Source organism: Cyprinodon tularosa, unplaced genomic scaffold (genome assembly GCF_016077235.1).
Source record: "Cyprinodon tularosa strain WSP-4 unplaced genomic scaffold, ASM1607723v1 ctg25, whole genome shotgun sequence".
Taxonomy (NCBI): domain Eukaryota; kingdom Metazoa; phylum Chordata; class Actinopteri; order Cyprinodontiformes; family Cyprinodontidae; genus Cyprinodon; species Cyprinodon tularosa.
The window spans coordinates 601,498-618,295 of record NW_024038928.1 but is presented as its reverse complement, the minus strand read 5'-3'; the positions used below and the strand labels follow the sequence as shown (position 1 = coordinate 618,295).

At 43.4% G+C, this 16,798-nt stretch overlaps 2 protein-coding genes across 3 annotated transcripts; one reads left to right on the top strand and one right to left on the bottom strand.

Moving 5' to 3' along the window:
- Positions 1-3,566: 3,566 nt before the first annotated feature.
- Positions 3,567-10,143, bottom strand: LOC119785537 (serum response factor-like). Of its 2 annotated transcripts, none has more exons than XM_038288259.1 (8): positions 9,369-10,143; positions 8,857-9,126; positions 8,596-8,782; positions 8,288-8,437; positions 6,813-6,923; positions 6,551-6,679; positions 6,388-6,467; positions 3,567-4,239 (listed from the first exon to the last, which is right to left on the bottom strand). In XM_038288259.1, exons 1-8 carry the CDS (start codon positions 9,759-9,761, stop codon positions 4,153-4,155), a joined length of 1,407 nt encoding a protein of 468 aa, XP_038144187.1. In that variant the 5' UTR covers positions 9,762-10,143; the 3' UTR covers positions 3,567-4,152. The 2 variants fall into 2 exon arrangements, with proteins under 2 accessions (XP_038144187.1, XP_038144186.1); XM_038288258.1 differs by having other exon boundaries at positions 6,551-6,736; positions 9,369-9,761.
- A 1,440-nt stretch (positions 10,144-11,583) lies between these two features.
- Positions 11,584-16,631, top strand: opn6a (opsin 6, group member a). The gene is made up of 6 exons (XM_038288169.1): positions 11,584-12,133; positions 12,402-12,607; positions 14,772-14,871; positions 14,967-15,071; positions 15,151-15,374; positions 15,448-16,631. Exons 1-6 carry the CDS (start codon positions 11,992-11,994, stop codon positions 15,949-15,951), a joined length of 1,281 nt encoding a protein of 426 aa, XP_038144097.1. The 5' UTR covers positions 11,584-11,991; the 3' UTR covers positions 15,952-16,631.
- The last annotated feature ends 167 nt before the right edge of the window (positions 16,632-16,798 follow it).

Here is a 16,798-nt window from a genome sequence, read left to right as displayed (position 1 = left end):
TTTCTTCAGTGAAAGAAGAGCAAAACACTGCTCTGGAGGCTTTTCTCAGAGGAAAAGATGTTTTTGCTCTTCTCCCGACTGGTTTCGGCAAGAGTTTGATCTATCAATTGGCTCCTCTTCGTCGTCGCTCTGTTACGTCATATGCTTCGTTGATCTGATTGGTTTATTTGGCCCGTCTATCACCAACATAGGCCAATCAGCTAACCAGTATTTTCGCCCCTTCCCAAAATTACTTCAACGGAAGGTTTCCAGATGGATATGCAGAGCAAATCCATCTGGCAGAGTCAGGTTAGGGGAAAAGTAGCCTAATAATAGAAACCATTGAAGTGATGAGGAAACTAGGTAAATGTCTTAGCATCGGTGTTATAAGATTGATATTTAGGTTTCAGATTCACTCTGGTCTAAATGAAACAGCCAGGACTCCATGGAGTGAACTTTGTTCCATCATTTTTGCAAATCACAACTTTTGTAAATAGAAATATGAAAAAAATGCAATCCAGTAATGATACTTTGAAATATTTTTCAACTTAAAAAATGGGTTTGTTAGTTACTTGGCTATTTTCCCAGATATTTGTTTTTCTTTTTTTTTCTTTCAAAATTGTTATTCATTTATTTAATTTATTTTCAAATTTCGAATTTTCAGATATGTTTTATGAATTGCATTCTTTGCTATTTGAATTTGACAGATCGCATTCTCTGGGAGTGAAAACTTTTGAGCGAAAAGGCAAAGCTCTCCATTTACCATTCGGTCTACTTTCCTACAATCATGAAATTTGGGTCATGACCCAAAGATGAAATCCTAGATACAAACGGTGGAAATGAGATTTTTCTGCAGGGTGGCTGGGCTCTCCCTGAGAGATAGGGTGAGGAGCCCGATCATCTATGTAAATGGAAACATCTAGAGACATCCCATGAGTTAGCTCCTAAATATATTTGCTTTCAACACATTGTGGAAAAACTCCAGTAAAGAAACTACTGTCGCACTCAGATGGCATGAGGCTCTGGTAATGTTGTAAACAACATCTACATATCTCATAATACATTTATTTGATTGCACAATTACATATACACTATATTGCCAAAAGTATTTGCTCACCCATCCAAATTATTGGAATCAGGTGTTCCAATCACTTCCATGGCCACAGGTGTATAAATTCAAGCACCTAGGCATGCAGACTGTTTTTACAAACATTTGTGAAAGAATGGGTCGCTCTCAGGAGCTCAGTGAATTCCAGCGTGGAACTGTGATAGGATGCCACCTGTGCAACAAATCCAGTCGTGAAATTTCCTCGCTCCTAAATATTCCACAGTCAACTGTCAGCTGTATTATAAGAAAATGGAAGTGTTTGGGAACGACAGCAACTCAGCCACGAAGTGGTAGGCCACGTAAACTGACGGAGCGGGGTCAGCGGATGCTGACGCGCATAGTGCGAAGAGGTCGCCAACTTTCTGCAGAGTCAATCACTACAGACCTCCAAACTTCATGTGGCCTTCAGATTAGCTCAAGAACAGTGCGCAGAGAGCTTCATGGAATGGGTTTCCATGGTCGAGCAGCTGCATCCAAGCCATACATCACCAAGTGCAATGCAAAGCGTCGGATGCGGTGGTGTAAAGCACGCCGCCACTGGACTCTAGAGCAGTGGAGACGCGTTCTCTGGAGTGACGAATCGCGCTTCTCCATCTGGCAATCTGATGGACGGGTCTGGGTTTGGCGGTTGCCAGGAGAACGGTACTTGTCTGACTGCATTGTGCCAAGTGTAAAGTTTGGTGGAGGGGGGATTATGGTGTGGGGTTGTTTTTCAGGAGCTGGGCTTGGCCCCTTAGTTCCAGTGAAAGGAACTCTGAATGCTTCAGCATACCAAGACATTTTGGACAATTCCATGCTCCCAACTTTGTGGGAACAGTTTGGAGCTGGCCCCTTCCTCTTCCAACATGACTGTGCACCAGTGCACAAAGCAAGGTCCATAAAGACATGGATGACAGAGTCTGGTGTGGATGAACTTGACTGGCCTGCACAGAGTCCTGACCTCAACCCGATAGAACACCTTTGGGATGAATTAGAGTGGAGACTGAGAGCCAGGCCTTCTCGTCCAACATCAGTGTGCGACCTCACAAATGCGCTTCTGGAAGAATGGTCAAAAATTCCCATAAACACACTCCTAAACCTTGTGGACAGCCTTCCCAGAAGAGTTGAAGCTGTTCTAGCTGCAAAGGGTGGACCGACGTCATATTGAACCCTATGGATTAGGAACGGGATGTCACTTAAGCTCATATGTGAGTCAAGGCAGGTGAGCAAATACTTTTGGCAATATAGTGTATGTATTTCTTGATACATTTTGGCCTCCATATACCTCAAGTATCACACAACAATGATTAATTTTTTTCACGACTGCTCACTTCGTGTTTTATGACGCTCTGAGGGGTCCTGACTTCTACTTTGGGAATCTGTTTTTCCAGTGTTCGCATATAATGTAATATAATCAATTATGAAACTGAAATTTTTATAAATAAATCTACTAAACTCAATTTCAACTTTGCTTCAGATCAAGCCTCTAAATATTGCAATCATACAGGTGTGTTGACTTGTCATCAACAGCTCAGCTGTAGAGGTGGTCAGCAGCAAATTCCTGGGGGTGCACACCACAGACACCCTCACCTGGAATGTAAACACCACCTCACTGATCAAAAGGCCCAGAAGCGCTTGTACTTCTTGCGGAGGATGAGGAGAGCCCACCTGCCCCCACCATTCCTCACCACCTTCTACAGAAGCACCATAGAGAGCGTTCTGACCAGCTGTCTCACTGTGTGGGGTGGAGGCTGCAGCGCCTCAGATTGGAAGAAGGTAAGAAGAGTGGTGAGAACAGCAGAGAGGATCATCGGGGCTCCTCTTTCTTCCCTCCATTAAAGATATTTCATCCCAGTGTCGAGTCTGTGACATCGTCAATGACCCCTCACACCCCCACCATCGACCGTTCTCCCTGCTGCCCTCTGTAAGGAGACTTTGAAGCATCCGACGCAGCTCTAGCAGATTCCAGAACAGTTTCTTCCCCACTGCCATTAGACTGCTAGATGTTACAAAGATGGGTAATAAAAACAAACAAACCTGAATGTTGGAACTGTAACTATAAAGTCGTATGTTTACAGCACTTTTTTTTTTCCATCAGTGTTTTTATCACTGCTGCTTACCTTTATCAAGGCATGCACTTTAAAAAATGAAAAAAAGTCTAGAGAGCAGTGCTAAACGAAATCTATCTTTGTATACACTTGTGTGTACAAAATGACAACATAAACTCTAAGTCTGTTATTCTAATAAGAGAATCCGTGAGACGTGGGAAAAGTGAAAACGCTGTAGACGTGACCCTGACCTCTATCGGTACCTACAGAGTTAAACAAGTTGGGTAAAACTTGGCCAAATGCTTCAGAACACAGTGTCTGTTGGGACCTGAGCAGACCACGCTTTGGGTGCTTTTGGCTCTACAGGCTGGGCTGGTTGTTGCACCTCTCCAGGTTGTGACTTCTTTCCCTCTGGTAACCATGGTTACAATACACCAGGCACAAGATGAACGTTCCAGATTGAATAAAAACTTTATTTCTTTTTATACAAACACCAACAGTCTTCGTAGAAACAAAGTTGCGCGGGTCTGACTCGGTCAGCTGGAATTAGAGACATGTTCATCATCAGAACCATCCTGACAGGCGCTCCGTTCTGCAGAGGTGGAGTCTGTCACCAAACGGGGACACTGGGTCGGAAACTGATACCAGCTACTAGTTAAGTTCAGCCGTTATTAGGCCGCTGCACATCAGGCAGTTAGACGGTCCATGATTGCAAAGACTGACCCGGTTCAGTTCACTGATTCAGTTCTAATTTGAACTGGGCCCCAGCTGGGTCCAGGTCCATTCATTTGGAACGATTTGTTGTCTGTCCATCAGCAGTGTGTGAATAAAGTTGAGCTCATGTTCAGTTCTAGTAATCCCAATGACGTTTTCTTCTGGAATCTTTCCAGGAAGCGAGAGGCTTTTATTTTGAAAGTGTCCATTGATACTGGGTCCCACCAAAAAAGATTCCTTCTCATTAAACATGTCCAGAGCATCGGGAAACGTCAACAGGTCTCAGCAGCCCGTGATGGCACCGTCTGTGGGGTCATGTGACCGTCAATCATCTTTGGATGGGTGGACGTCCATACTGACGACCTGGAGCTCTGTTAGGCTGCTGCTGCTGCTGGGCTGGCTGATCACCATCTGGACAGACAGACATCAGGCAGGGTTGGTTCTGGTCCAAATATGGTTATAGACATGGTTTACTGAACATTTATCTAGGCAGGTTTATCCCGCTGTTTAGGGCTGGCCAATATGGCCTTAGGTCTTATCACAATATACTTGTGGTGCAATCTGATGTCGATAAAAAAAAAAAAAAAAAAAAAAAAAATCGATGATAAAAATACCTCATTGACCCTTTGAAGTCGTTCTTAGATGCTACAGCAATCGTAGCTCCACAATAAAAAAAACACTACTCTTGAATAAATATACAAATTTAAACTAGACATCTTGAGAACACAGGATGAATAAAGTTATTTATATTAAGCATGTGTAGTAACCACATTTAATTAAATTCTTCAAATTTGCCATGCCCAAATAGAAAGCTTTCTCAATTCAAATGTCAGACATTTGAATTGAGAAGAAAATAAAGAAGACAATTCCCTTTAAAGACCCCTCTTTCAGAGACATAGACAGGTATGGGGTATTTACAAAGAAACCAAACGACCCCCATTCCAAAGTGGCGGACCCGTTCATCCGGTTCAATTTGCATGTTTCTGAGCCAAAACCAGCTTTTGTTTTTGGTCCTCTCAATACAGCCTCGAACTCCACGCCATCCCTGACATTTTGAATTGAAAAAGCTTGCTGGACGGGAAGTCAAACGTCTTCAAACTTGTAAAAAAAAAAAGTCTAGTGGATTCTTTTTCTTTTACTTTTTTGGAATGACTACAACATTGGATGACTGCGAATGTTCACCAGTAAATAAAAAAATAATTCTGTTTTATTGTTAAGACAACAAATCAAAATTGTTATCATGACTAGAAATCTAAAACTGAAATGAAAAACAATACGATAAATGAGTGATTTGCAGGAGAAGGATGGACCGATCGGTTTGGCTGCTGCTATAATGCGGACTGCACTGGTCTGTTGTAGTGAAGAGAGAGCTGAGCAAAGGCAAAGCTCTCGATTTAACGGTCGGTCTACGTTCCTACACTCATCTATGGTCCTGAAAGCTGGATAATGACCGAACGAGAAACTGAATAAAAGCTGCTGTAATGAGCTTTCTCTGCAGGATGGAAGGGCACTTCCTTAGCTGGGTCATCTGGGAGAGTCTCAGAGTAGAGCCGCTTCTCCTCCACATCGAGAGGAGTCAGCCGAGAAGGCTAGGACATCTTTTTCGGATGCCCCCTGGACGCCTCTCTTGGGAGATATTCCGGACACCTGCCACAAGCATAGCCTCGTGAGACCATCCTGATCTCGCAAGCTTTCAAGATTTCACTCGCTAATCAGTCTGGAGACTCTCCGTTGAAGAAAATTTGGAGCCGTTCACCAAACGAACGTCCAATCAGCGTTGGCTTTGAGGCGGGTTGAGGTGTGACGCAACGAGAAGCGTGACAGTTCAGTCTAAAGAACATGGCGGCTTTAGCCCATGAAACTAGCGTTAGCGTGGCTATCGAGCAAGTTTTATCGGAATTACAGAGTATTTCTTCACTGAAAGAAGAGCAAAACACTGCTCTGGAGGCTTTTCTCAGAGGAAAAGATGTTTTTGCTCTTCTCCCGACTGGTTTCTGCAAGAGTAGCCTGGCTGTTAGTACGTCATATGCTTCGTTGATCTGATTGGTTTATTTGGCCTGTCTATCACCAACATAGGCCAATCAGCTAACCAGTATTTTCGCCCTTTCCCAAAATTACTTCAACCGAAGGTTTCCAGATGGAAATGCGGAGCAAATCCATCTGGCAGAGTCAGGTTACCACCAGGAGGCGGCGCAGGTGCTTCCTCCAACAGAGGTTGAGGAGGCTGTTCTTCAGAAACTCAATAGGTTCTCCTCTATCTTATAAATATGTGTAGATTTATAAGGTGAAAGAAAAGTTTGCTTTTTTTCTAGAAGAAAGTATTTAATACAAATTACACAACATTGTACATAAATGTTTAGCCTTTGATTTTCTAAAAATATCTTCTAAATACAAAAGAACTCAGGTTATAAGAAAATGGCAGCTCATTAATTGATCATTGGCCAATCGATAAGATCCACTAACTTTGGAGGAATGGTTGAAAATGACTAATAATCAATAGGAGTCAACAAACGATCCTCGCTACATGTAGAGGAAGGAGAATAAGCGAGGTTTAGCTACCGGGTGCAGCTGGACAGCAGAAACTGGAATCTGACCGGCGACTGGAGGAAGAGGAGTGAGGAAGACCTGCTGAACCGAACCTGTTCCACAGAAACCACAAACAAAGCAATCAAATATGAGGATGTTCTGGTTCTGATCCAATTCGAATGCCAAATGATGATACCTGGTTCATGTGACTGGCTGTGGCCGGGGGGGAAGGCGTTGAGGACAGCCAGACTGCGGTCCCCCAGAGAGGGTGCGGACGTGGCGTACATCACCGTGTGACCCCCGGGGTACATCATGTGACCTGCCACTGCGGAGGAGGAAGAGGAGGGGGAGGAAGAGGAGACGATGGTGACAGGGATGCTGGCTGCAAAGAGACACAGGAAGTGGATCAGAGCCGCCGTCAAAATAAAAGCCTTCGTCTTTGGAGGCAGTGGGTTCACCTGTGGAGGACGAGGAGGTGGAGCTTAGAGTGTCCACGCTGCTCTGATTGGATGCCTGCTGAATGCTGGGCTGAACCTGGATGGTCTGCAGCTGCTGAGAGACTCCGCCTCCTGCAGAACGGACAGAACCACACCTGAGCCCAGAAGGACCAGAACCAATAGAGGCTGAACGGGTCAGGAGTCTACGTCTTCTTCTAACATCCCAAATAAAATGTACTTTTATTTATACTCTGCCCATTCAGAGATTTTTTTTTTTTAAGTGTTGCCCCCTGCTGGTCAGGAGGAGAGATGGCTGTAAAGTGACTGCTGGGTTAAAATCAAGCAGGTTTCCTCGGACAGACTTTAACCAACTGACAAACAAACTGAACCCAACTTCTTCAGAACTGGGACTGGTTGGACCTTGATGATCCAATCTGTTTCACGCATGAAAAAATAAAATAAAAAAATAAGCAGCTTTAAAACACAGGAAAAAAAGAAAGCTCAGAAAAATGTCGATCCACACTGGTGGAGTTTGCTCTGTTAGGATGTGAAGAACCAAAACTGTTGTTAAAAACCTGAATCTGATAATGTTTAGAACAGAACCAAGTTAGTCTGGGAAAGAAACCAAGACTTGGGTCTGAACCGGGCCACAGATTTTAATCAGAGGAAAAAAAATCTGGTTCCGTTTTCTCCAAATCGAAGCAGAAATAATGTTGGTGGCTCTGATCCAAACTCAGAAACACTTGGTCCGTGTTCATTTCCCTCTTAATGTCATCATGGCTTCACCTGATCGCAGCTGAACAGGTTTTGGTTGATATTACGTTTAGATCAAGAAATATAAGACGCTTTGAAGGTGTGGAGTGAATCTTATTCAATTTTAACAAAAATGGAATCCAGTAATTAAACTTAGAAAAATGTCTTAATAATAAAACTTTTAAGACTTATTTTGCATCTTCTCAGATTGTAATTTTCAAAAAATAAAATTTATTTTTCAAAGTTTTAGTTTTCAACTTTTTTATCATTATTTTTATTTTATTTTTTTACAGGTGTTATATATTAATATGTTTTCTTCTTCAGATTCAATTACAAAAAGAGGATTCTATTCAATTTGCCTTTTCCAGATCAAATTCTTTTTACTTCTGAGCGGCTTTCCTCTGGAGTGAGAAGCAAAGATGTATTTCTGCATCTGCAACCCGTGTAGTGGAAATTATCTAAAAATACATAATCTGCCAAAAAAAAAAAACTATTGAGAAGCTTAAGTTTATAAAAATTACATTTAAGATATAAAATGTGAAGTAAAATAATAATGAAAAAAAAAATAAAAAATCTAAGAAAACACCAACACCACTTTTTTTGATCAAAAACTTTAGTTTATGAATTGCGGGTTTTTTAATTTTTTATTTTTTATCTTAATTTATAAAACCTGTTCTTCAATTTTAATAACGGAACAAAATTCACTCCATATAGATGGAGCAGGGGGCGGAGCTTGTTCTGACCTGTCAGCGACAAAGCGGCGGGGAGGCGGAGCAATGTGGTCGGAGCCTGAAGCGTGGCCGTGGGGGCCGGCGAGGGGCCCTGCAGGTTCACAGGTTGGCCCTGCAGCTGACTGAGGGGGATGGAGTGGGCACCAGGGGCCAGCTGGGCACCTGTGGACAGGTGGAAGGAGGGGGCGGAGCTACAGATCAGTGAGAATATGAACAGCAGAGAGCAGAACAAGAACAGTGTTTTGCAGACAGGTTCTTCCCAACAGGTGGAGCAGGAAGTTGAACCACCCTACGTCCATGTGAGGACCAGGGAACCCCACCTGACATCAAGGTGATCCCTCCAGGCAGCACCACACCTGCTGAGGTCTTCAGCACCGTCCCGTTGCTGGAGGAGGCAGGCGGCTGCCAGGAGGACGTGCTGGTCTGCATCTGCAGGGTTGCTGATGAAGAGGAGGCTGGCTGTGGCTGCATGGAGACGGGAAGGCTGAAGGTCGGTTTGGCCAGATCCTGCAGACACAAGAGCAGACGACATGAAGAAGACCCGATATGCCCTGAACAGAACCCCGTCTCCCCACTGGTACCTTTGGACCTTCCGGGCTGCTGTCCGTCTCCACCACCTGGTAGGTGAGGTCAGTCTCCTCGAAGCCTGTGGCGCTCATCCTTTGGTCAGTGGATGGGTCTGAGCGGGGCGGGGAGTCCGGAGAGTTCAGGCAGGTCTGGATCAGAGCCTTTCCCGTCTCAGACGTGATCATGGGCTGCAGCTTCCTGGTGGCAAATGTGTAAACGTGGCCCGTCTCGCTGGCGACCAGCAGCAGCACCTGCGTTCCTGTCAGCGTGGAAAGCTCGTACGCCTGCAGGACCAGAACAGAACCACTTAGATGGGAACCTGCTGCTTCTATTCACAACTTTCTACTATGAGCCACTTCTGCTCAGATCTATTTTCTGATCCCTTCACAGCTGAAACCACAAAGAGGGTGTCCCTATTCGGACCTTCCCTGTCTGCTTGTCTCAGACCAGCATGCAGGAGCTAAGCTCAGTGATCCAGGACGGTCTGGGTCCAGTTTCCTGCAGTAGGTCTTCCTATCACACTCACCTTCTTCATGATCCCAGTCTTCCTCTTGCTGAAGGTCGTGTACCTCCTCAGTTTGTTGTCTATGAACTCCATCTTGATCTTGACCCTGCCACGGGTCTTCTTCCCGGGTTTTGCTCCAGAAACCGCGGGGTTTCCGCCGCTGCAGGCCCGGTTCGGCCCCCCGGAGGTCTGACCGTCCTCACTTCTCTCCCGCTTCACGCCCCTTCTGTCCCCTCCGGCGTCCTCATCGTCACCGGAGTCAGAGTCCTGATCCGAGCCGCTGTAAACCACCTCGGTGCTGTACTCCTGGTCTGCCTCCGTCCCGTGCCCAGCGCCCGGTTTGGGTCCCGCGGTGCTGATCGGAAGGCTGCCTAACCCGTTGCCTGCGCTCCCAGACCCAGTTCTGGTCGCCATCACGGCGATCGACCGCCCTCCTCCCCGAGACACAACACCCCTGGAGCAGCGTACGGACCAGGTAGCCTCCGGAGCTCCAAGGTCGGACAGATATCAGTAGATTTCCCCCGGATTACAGAGCATTCCGAACGGAAAGACGTCAGGAGACCTACTGGGCTTTAAAACTCACATTCCGGACAGGTTGGGCTAGCTTCACCGGGGCTCGAAGCTCTCAGACCGGACAGAGATGGGTTAGCTTCCCTGGGGTCAGAGTACCGAGAGCGGACTGAGAGAGGTTAGCTTCCCGGCGGTCAGGGCTTCCAGACTGGACACACGTCGCACATAACGCCGCTAGAAGTGCGATAGAGAGGCCGCATCAATCAACGATCAGAAGCCCCGACTCTTCTTCTTCTTCTCGTCTCCTCTATCCTCTTCTTTTGGAATTTGACAGCCAGTTAGCAAAACAACTTAAACTGCACTTATCGCCATCTACCGGACCGGAGTATGCACGTCATTCGAAATCAAGGAAATTAAATTATGGTTAAATTACCCAGAATTTTTAAGATCTTTGGTGAAATTATTCCTTGTATTTTATATTAGATTCCAACAATTCTTTTATTATAATAAATTACTTGAAAAAAATACATTACCCTTATTTCCTAGGCCTACTTTTAAGATTTTTTATTTTATTTTTATTTAACCTTTATTTAATCAGGGGGGAAAAACCCCTTTGAAATTAAAAACCTCTTTTTCAAGGGAGTCCTGGCCAGGAGGCAGCAAGGTTACATAATAAACAGAGATACATAAAAATAAAAGACAAGTGCATAAAAAACATATCAAGTAAAACAATTACAGATCATTACAGCTGCTTCAAATTCTTTCACTTTCAACTTAAAAGCATTTAAAGATAAAAACTCAGTCAACTTCCAGTTTCTTTGTAAAAATATAAACTGAACTTATAAAACATGAAAATAAAATACTATTATGAAAATACAATCTAAAGAATTTTAAATATGTATCATATTTGTCGTGTTTTTGGTTTTGTTTAAGATTTATCTTTGAGTTTTTATTGGTTTCATTTCCGTTTTGTGTTATTCTAGTTATTTTTGATTGTATGTGAGTTCTTAGATATCTGTTGCCCTCCTGTGTAATTCTCCTTTTCCCTAGCTCCTTTCTAGACTCCTCTGCTCCCAATCTGCTGATCATCAGCCTGATCTTTGTTTCTCTCCCCCATATATGCACCTCCTGCTCAATCACTGTGGCTGGTGTGTCGTCATTTCTTTGCCCCCTTGTTGTGAATATTCCTGGTTCTCAGTTATTTTTTGGGGGGATTTTGTGTATTTATGTTTGTGGATTTTTGCTCCCATTACCCTTTTTGTTATTAAATCCCTAAGAAACCACTTCAGGTTCAGTCTCTGCGTTTGGGTCCTCTTCAAACCTCTACCCAATGACTCGGTACAGGTTAAATAAGACCACTGCCTGCTTTTAAAGGGTCTGGAGCCCCCCTCAGAGAGCGCCCCCACTCAGCTACTGACAGAGGAGCAGCAGCTCTACCTGACCATACTCCAGCTCAGTAATCTTAGAGGTCAGAGGTCAGACAGCTGAAGATCATCAGTTGGAAGCTGGATTAGAATCCAGTTCTTAGGATTTAGAAAGTGAGCTGATTTCAGATCAGCTGCAGAATCAAACGTCTTTGTTGAGTTTTTATTTGTTGACTAAAGAGCCAATCATCTGATAAAAACAGCATCAGTGTGATGTCCGGCTGGACTGGACAGTGAAATTATTTATTTGTGATCAAATCCATTCTGAGGAAATCCAAAATCTGATTATGATTTAACAAGCAAGCTCTATGCATATGAAGGCCATCAGTGGAGCAACTGTTGTGGAAACCATCAAATTGAGTCGCATGAGGCCAGAAGCAGCTTATCTGCAGCTGAGAGGACACAGTTAGGCAAGCTCAGCAGGAGGGACAGATCTGCCACAGTGTGTCCTCTGGACACAGTGCAGGAAGCACTGTTGGACAAAGACTCCCAAGCCACCAATGGTCAATAAGTAAACAAGACAACCAGTATTTAGTCGCTCAGAGATCAGTTTCCACGGCAACCTGACCTATAACCGGCCCCTGCTGGTTGATGGTTCCATGCCAGCTCTCCTGCTGCTGATCTGACTGTGAACCAGGATCAGACTCTATATTTACCTCTGATTATCAGTGGAGACGTCAAACGTTCCTCAGTGAACCTCCAGACTCCACATGACTAACAGCATGTCTCTGACTAGCGCCGCGGTACATGGACCCTCCTGGAAGAATCCAAGCTTCGGCATGGAGGGGGGAAGAGACCCCCCCCTCTCCGACCAGGGAGAGACTATCATTGGAATCTATCTCCTGCTGCTTGGTGGGTAAAGGACGGTAGGGGATAGATTAGGACAGGGTGGTAGTCTCAAACTGCTCTGTGAGTTTGTCTGTTTTGTTCTGGGACAGATTAAGCCAAACCTTTCATTACAAGATAACCTTCAAGTGTGAAGAGAAATCTGCAGCATCTGTCAAACTTTATGTTTTTCCTCTAGACCTCCTCAGATGACCCTGTGTGTAAGCTCGGCTTCATATTCAGAAGCAGAGCTATGAATATCAAAAAGTGAGCCATCACTGTCCTCTCTCTGCAGGATGGACTTCCTGGTTTGGAAACAGCATCGTCCTCTTCGTTCTCTACAGACAGCGAGCTTCGCTTCAGCCCACTGACTACCTGACCTTCAACCTGGCCATTTCTGATGCCAGTATTTCTGTTTTTGGCTACTCTAGAGGCATCATAGAGATCTTCAATGTTTTCCAGGACAGCAGCTACTTCATATCCTCCATTTGGACCTGCCAGGTACTCACAGGTAGTTTTTGCTGGGCTTAAATTGAAAGGACTTACCTGTACCATGGTAAAGAAAAAGGTTCTTATCCGTACAATGCAGTGGTGAGGACGGCTCATCTGTTTCTGTGCTGTTAAGTAGGTCACTGGTGTTCCGCCAAATAATACTAAACATTAGTCACTTTGATGATAACTGATGGTTTGTTGTTCTATCATACATAAACAGAACAAGTATTTATGGACCTAAAACCTCAGTAAGTAAGTAATTAGAACATAGTTACCTGGATCTCTGCATGCTAAGATTCCCTTCTACTGGGATGACGTGGAAAAGCATTCACCTGTGCTGAGCTAGAAAAGACTCACCTTTAAGGGGCTGACATTGAAATGATTCATCTGTGCTTTTGATGAAGTAGAAAGGACTCGCCTGTAGTGGGCAAAAGTAAAGATAACTCATCGGTACTGGGCTGCCATAGTAGGAATTCGCCTATACTGCTCTGAAGTAGAAAGAACATGTCTGTATTGGGTTGACAAAGAAAGAATTCACCTGTACTATGCTGAAATATAAAGTTCTCACATGCGCTGTCCTGGAGTAAAAAAGACCCTTCTTACCTTACTTGAAAAGTTAATGACTCAGAATAAATCAAGGAAGGGCATCATCTCAGACTTTTACAATGTGCTGATCTCTAACTCACTAGAGAACTCAAATAATAAGCTTCTGAACTGGAATTGGACCTATCAGCAAACATTAGTGAACAGGATTGAGAAAAAGTTTGCATTAAAACTCACACAATGTCCATAAACAGCCGTCTTAGAATTCTACAATTTAAATGGCTAATGCGTGTCTATGTTACACCTGTGCATTGAAATAAATACAACAATAACATCCCAGATATTTGTGTAAAATCTAATTCTAAAGGGACTCTAATACACTGCATGTGGGAATGCAAACAACTTAAAGCATTTTGGACAGAGGTGAAAGATATAATTAAAAAAAATTATTTTAAAACAAGTCTCACTGGATCCTAAATTGTTCCTGTTAGCTTTATACTCTAGGGAACATAACTTTAGTAAATCAGAATGTGCTTTTATAGATATAAGCTCGTTAGTTGCAAAAAAAGGCATTGCTTTGCTTGTAAGAATATCAGTAGACCTAAGCCACTCAGTGGTTAAAACAGATGTCGTCTAATTTGCCGCTAGAAAGAATAACATATATTAGGAAATCCAAACGGTATTTTTTCGAGAGGATATGGGGGCCTTTCATTAATTTTATTAAGGACTTAAACTTGACTGTAGGTGTGTTTGAATTATAATTGACTGGAACCTGTGGTGTGCGATGTTGTATAGATATGTATATCCATATCTGACCAATTAGTACTTTCTTACTTACCCACGTTTTTTGAGAAGCTGTGTGTGTGTGTGTTTTTTTTTGAGTTGAGTAAAATAATTGCTGCCATGTCATAACTACAAAGAGAACTTGTTGAGATAATGACATGTTTGTATTTTCAAAATGAAAAATCTCAATAAAAATATATTGGTTAAAAAAAAAAAAGACTCAGTAAGAGGGACTCACCACTGATCTCTATTTATTTACTGAATTGCTGATAGGCCGAAAAAACTGAAGTCACCTGCCGCCATCTTGGTACTCCCCACTTTCACAGATTCGTGCCACAAAAATGCCTGTAATGTAATTACCATAACAATGTAATCAAAACATATTACATATACATCCTCAATTTAGCACTTTTGGCACATCATCAGATAGTGTGTCTGTGTACTATTCTTAATATCTGATACAGTCTTATTATGCTCCATTAAAACATGAATTTTGTTGTTATGGATTTATATAATATGTTATATTACATGATTTATAGACTTCATGCTGAATATGAAATGTGATGTGCCTATTTTTTTACCATAAACTACAGTTATCTACTGATTCTATGAAACAGTAAATGTGTGACTTTATTTTAAAAGTCTTAAACCCCCCTAAAAATGAGAAAATTATCTTTTTCTGATGCTGTAGCCACGTATTGTTTACCTTCCCATTGGTCTAACTAGAGAGTACCAGTATGGCGGCTGGTGACATCACAGCACTGTGTACTACCACCGGCCTATTAGAAATCCATTAAATAAATGAGATCAGTGGGACTAATCTGTACTGTACTGTTTGTCTCTTCAGGTGGATGGTTTCTTCACATTAGTGTTTGGTCTGAGCAGCATCTTTACACTGACAGTGATTAGCATCACCCGCTACATCAAAGGATGCCACCCACACAGAGGTATGATTGACACTAAACTTATCTCCATTCATTTAGAAGCAACGCCTTGCAGGTAATATCAGTCCTGAATCTACAGCTTCATCTGTTTTTTTCAGCACATCATATTACCCGGACCAGTGTATCGATCTGTCTGCTCCTCCTCTGGGTCGCCGCTGGGTTCTGGTCTGGAGCTCCAGTGCTTGGCTGGGGTAGCTACACAGGTAGGAAACCTGGTTCCAATACAGTACAACTCAGTGAGCTCTGATCCTGCCTTTTACCTTTGCGGTTGCTGCTCTGCAGATCGGGGGTACGGTACCTGTGAGATTGACTGGTCCAAAGCCAGCTATTCAAGCATCTACAGGTCCTACATCATCTCCATCTTCATTTTCTGCTTCTTCACGCCTGTGCTCATCATGCTCTTTTGCTATGTGTCTATCATTAACACGGTGAAGAGAGGCAATGCCCTCTCTGCTGACGGAGACCTGACAGACCGTCAGAGGAAGATTGAGAGAGACGTAACAATTGTGAGTTTTTATCTGTCTCATCAGGCCCAGAGTCTTCAAAGATTGGTAGAACTTTTTCTTGTTCCTTCTTCAGGTTTCCATTGTGATTTGCACAGCCTTCATCTTGGCCTGGTCCCCATATGCAGTGGTCTCCATGTGGTCTGCCTGTGGTTTTCATGTGCCTAACCTGACCAGTATCTTCACCCGGCTCTTCGCCAAGTCTGCCAGCTTCTACAACCCTCTGATCTACTTTGGTCTCAGTTCCAAATTCCGCAAAGATGTAGCCATCCTGCTTCCCTGCACTCAAAACGGCAAAGATGCTGTTAGGCTCAAGCGCTTCAAGCCAAAGCCCGATGCTCATGGACACCGTGGTGGAGGAGAAGGAAGAGCCAGACTCAAAGGTCCTCTGAATCTCTCAGTGAAAAAGTACTCGCCGATGAAGGAGACCCCTCAGGCTACTACCCCAGACCCTGCAAGGGAAACCACACTGCCTTGTCCATTACCTGGGACAATAAAACCCAGCCCAGAGGAGGTGTACTTCATCAACATGCCCCTTCCATCTGAGGCCAGCTCCGAGTTTGAATGTGTCAGACTCTAACAGCAAAGTCACAGACTCTGCTGCTAAAAGCAGATTATTATAAACTCTAAAAAGATACTTTCTGTCTTGTGACACAACGTGAAATCAAACTGAAGTTCCTCAGTAATCCCATTAAACTTTATATGTCATAGCAGTTGATTTTGGGTCTTTTAGTTCACTGTAAACAGAAATCAGAATAAAATTAAAACTTAGATATCCAAAAAATGGCTAGGCAGACAGTTCAACAACTTCTCAAAATCTCTAAAGAGACTTCCATTTTCTGTTTGTGCTGCTGTCTTTTCTAGGAGAGCTGTTGTATTCTTTAAAGTCTTTTAGAGTGTAGGTTTCAAAGGAGCAGTCACTTCACAAAATATCCTCACAAGTATTGCTGAAATCATTCAGGAGTGGCCTCCGTAGTACAGAATCCCCTGAAAGGGAAGAATAGGGTCTGTAAATTAAAATTGCAATACAGCTTAGTATTGATCAGAGGAGGAGAGCGAACAGCAGCCTGTGGGCCAGGAACCAGAAGGAAAACAATAAACTCAAATATAACTGGGAAATTATCAGACAGATAAAAAACACATCAAAGCTGAAAATTCAAAATAGGTTCACAGTGTGTCTATGCTCATCTTACTAAGTTAAAAGAGCTAAACTAGCTTAAAGTCTTCGGGAATTCACATTTAAATGTAAAATCTTTCTGGCTTAAAGGAATAGTACACCCAAAACATGATTAGCCTTCATTTTCTACTCACCCCCATGCTGAACAACACCCTGGAGTACTTTTTTGATATCTCAAATGTATCTGGAGATCTGGGAGGCTTCTTGCTGTCTGCTGACATTCAAATAATGGAGGTCTATAGTGCCCGAG